The sequence below is a fragment of the Sinocyclocheilus grahami genome, unplaced genomic scaffold (genome assembly GCF_001515645.1).
Source record: "Sinocyclocheilus grahami isolate Dianchi unplaced genomic scaffold, SAMN03320097.WGS_v1.1 scaffold43843.1, whole genome shotgun sequence".
NCBI classification, from domain to species: Eukaryota; Metazoa; Chordata; class Actinopteri; order Cypriniformes; family Cyprinidae; genus Sinocyclocheilus; species Sinocyclocheilus grahami.
In genome coordinates, this window is record NW_015524549.1 from 1 (window position 1) to 1,127 (window position 1,127).

Sequence of the window (1,127 nt, forward strand, 5' to 3'; positions counted from 1 at the left end):
ATTCCTCACAGGCTTGACGTTATGCTTTTTACTAAATACAGACCTCATCTTAGTTTCATTCAAACCACGATTCCTTCCTGCGTGGCTCAGTCTTAAGGAGATAACTGTAATGTCTATTTGGTGATTTGTGCATGGCTGTATACAAAATCTTCTCATCATTCAGTAAATATGCATTTCTTCAGAAACCTTCACTGTGGAAGAAGCAGTTGAAGCTATTGGTTTTGGAAAGTTTCAGTGGAAGCTGTCTATGCTAACAGGAGTGGCATGGGTAAGAAATTCAGCATTATATAGTATTTTAAACGCAAGTGATGTTTACTGAACAAATAGCTTAAATTTGTTTGGTTCGTTCAGTTTACTTAAAAACTTGTTTCATGATAATTCAAACTCATATGTTTCATATTTGCGTGCAAAGATGGCCGATGCTATGGAAATGATGCTCCTTAGTATTGCAACTCCTCAACTGCGCTGTGAGTGGAGGCTCTCCAGCTGGAAAGTGGCATTCATAACAGCGGTCAGTATATTCACTGTTAAACACTAACATGGTTAAACAACTCCTGGGGTTACATTTGGACATAGCTTACGGTAGAATGTTGATTTTTCACACTCTGTGTTGCTAAGACTTTCATAATATTTAATCTTATGGATTATTGTCATTTTGTACCTTGTTAGACAGTGTTCATTGGAATGATGATCAGCTCCGCACTTTGGGGCAACATTTCAGACAAGTACGGCCGAAAAGTGGTATGTTTGGTTTAAAGTGAAATGAGTAAATTAATAATGTCAGTGCAAGCATTTTTATGTAACTAAGAACTTAAAGCAGTCATTGTTGCCTCACTGACAGCATCGCCGTCTCCATCTTTTAGTGTTTAATACTCTGCATGCTGTGGACATTGCACTATGGGCTTCTCAGTGCTTTCGCACCTACTTACAGCTGGATCTTAGTCTTGCGAGGCCTCGTGGGGTTTGGCCTTGGAGGAGCCCCTCAGTCGTGAGTTTTTCCATCAGTGAAGTGTGACTCTTGGTTTTATTACAAACTCAAAGGTCACATTAAGTGAGCAACATTCAGTAAGAATTCAGTACTTCCTCAGGGGCGGACTTACCCATTAGGCAAAGGTAGGCGACCGCCT

General features: G+C 40.1%; 1 protein-coding gene across 1 annotated transcript; it reads left to right on the forward strand.

Moving 5' to 3' along the window:
• Positions 1-182: 182 nt before the first annotated feature.
• LOC107580764 (synaptic vesicle 2-related protein-like) lies at positions 183-988 on the forward strand (the record flags this gene model as incomplete). Its single annotated transcript, XM_016266408.1, has 4 exons — positions 183-268; positions 413-511; positions 670-741; positions 864-988. Coding segments are annotated over 4 exons (382 nt in total), but the record flags the coding sequence as incomplete, so codon positions are not given.
• Between the last annotated feature and the right edge of the window lie 139 nt (positions 989-1,127).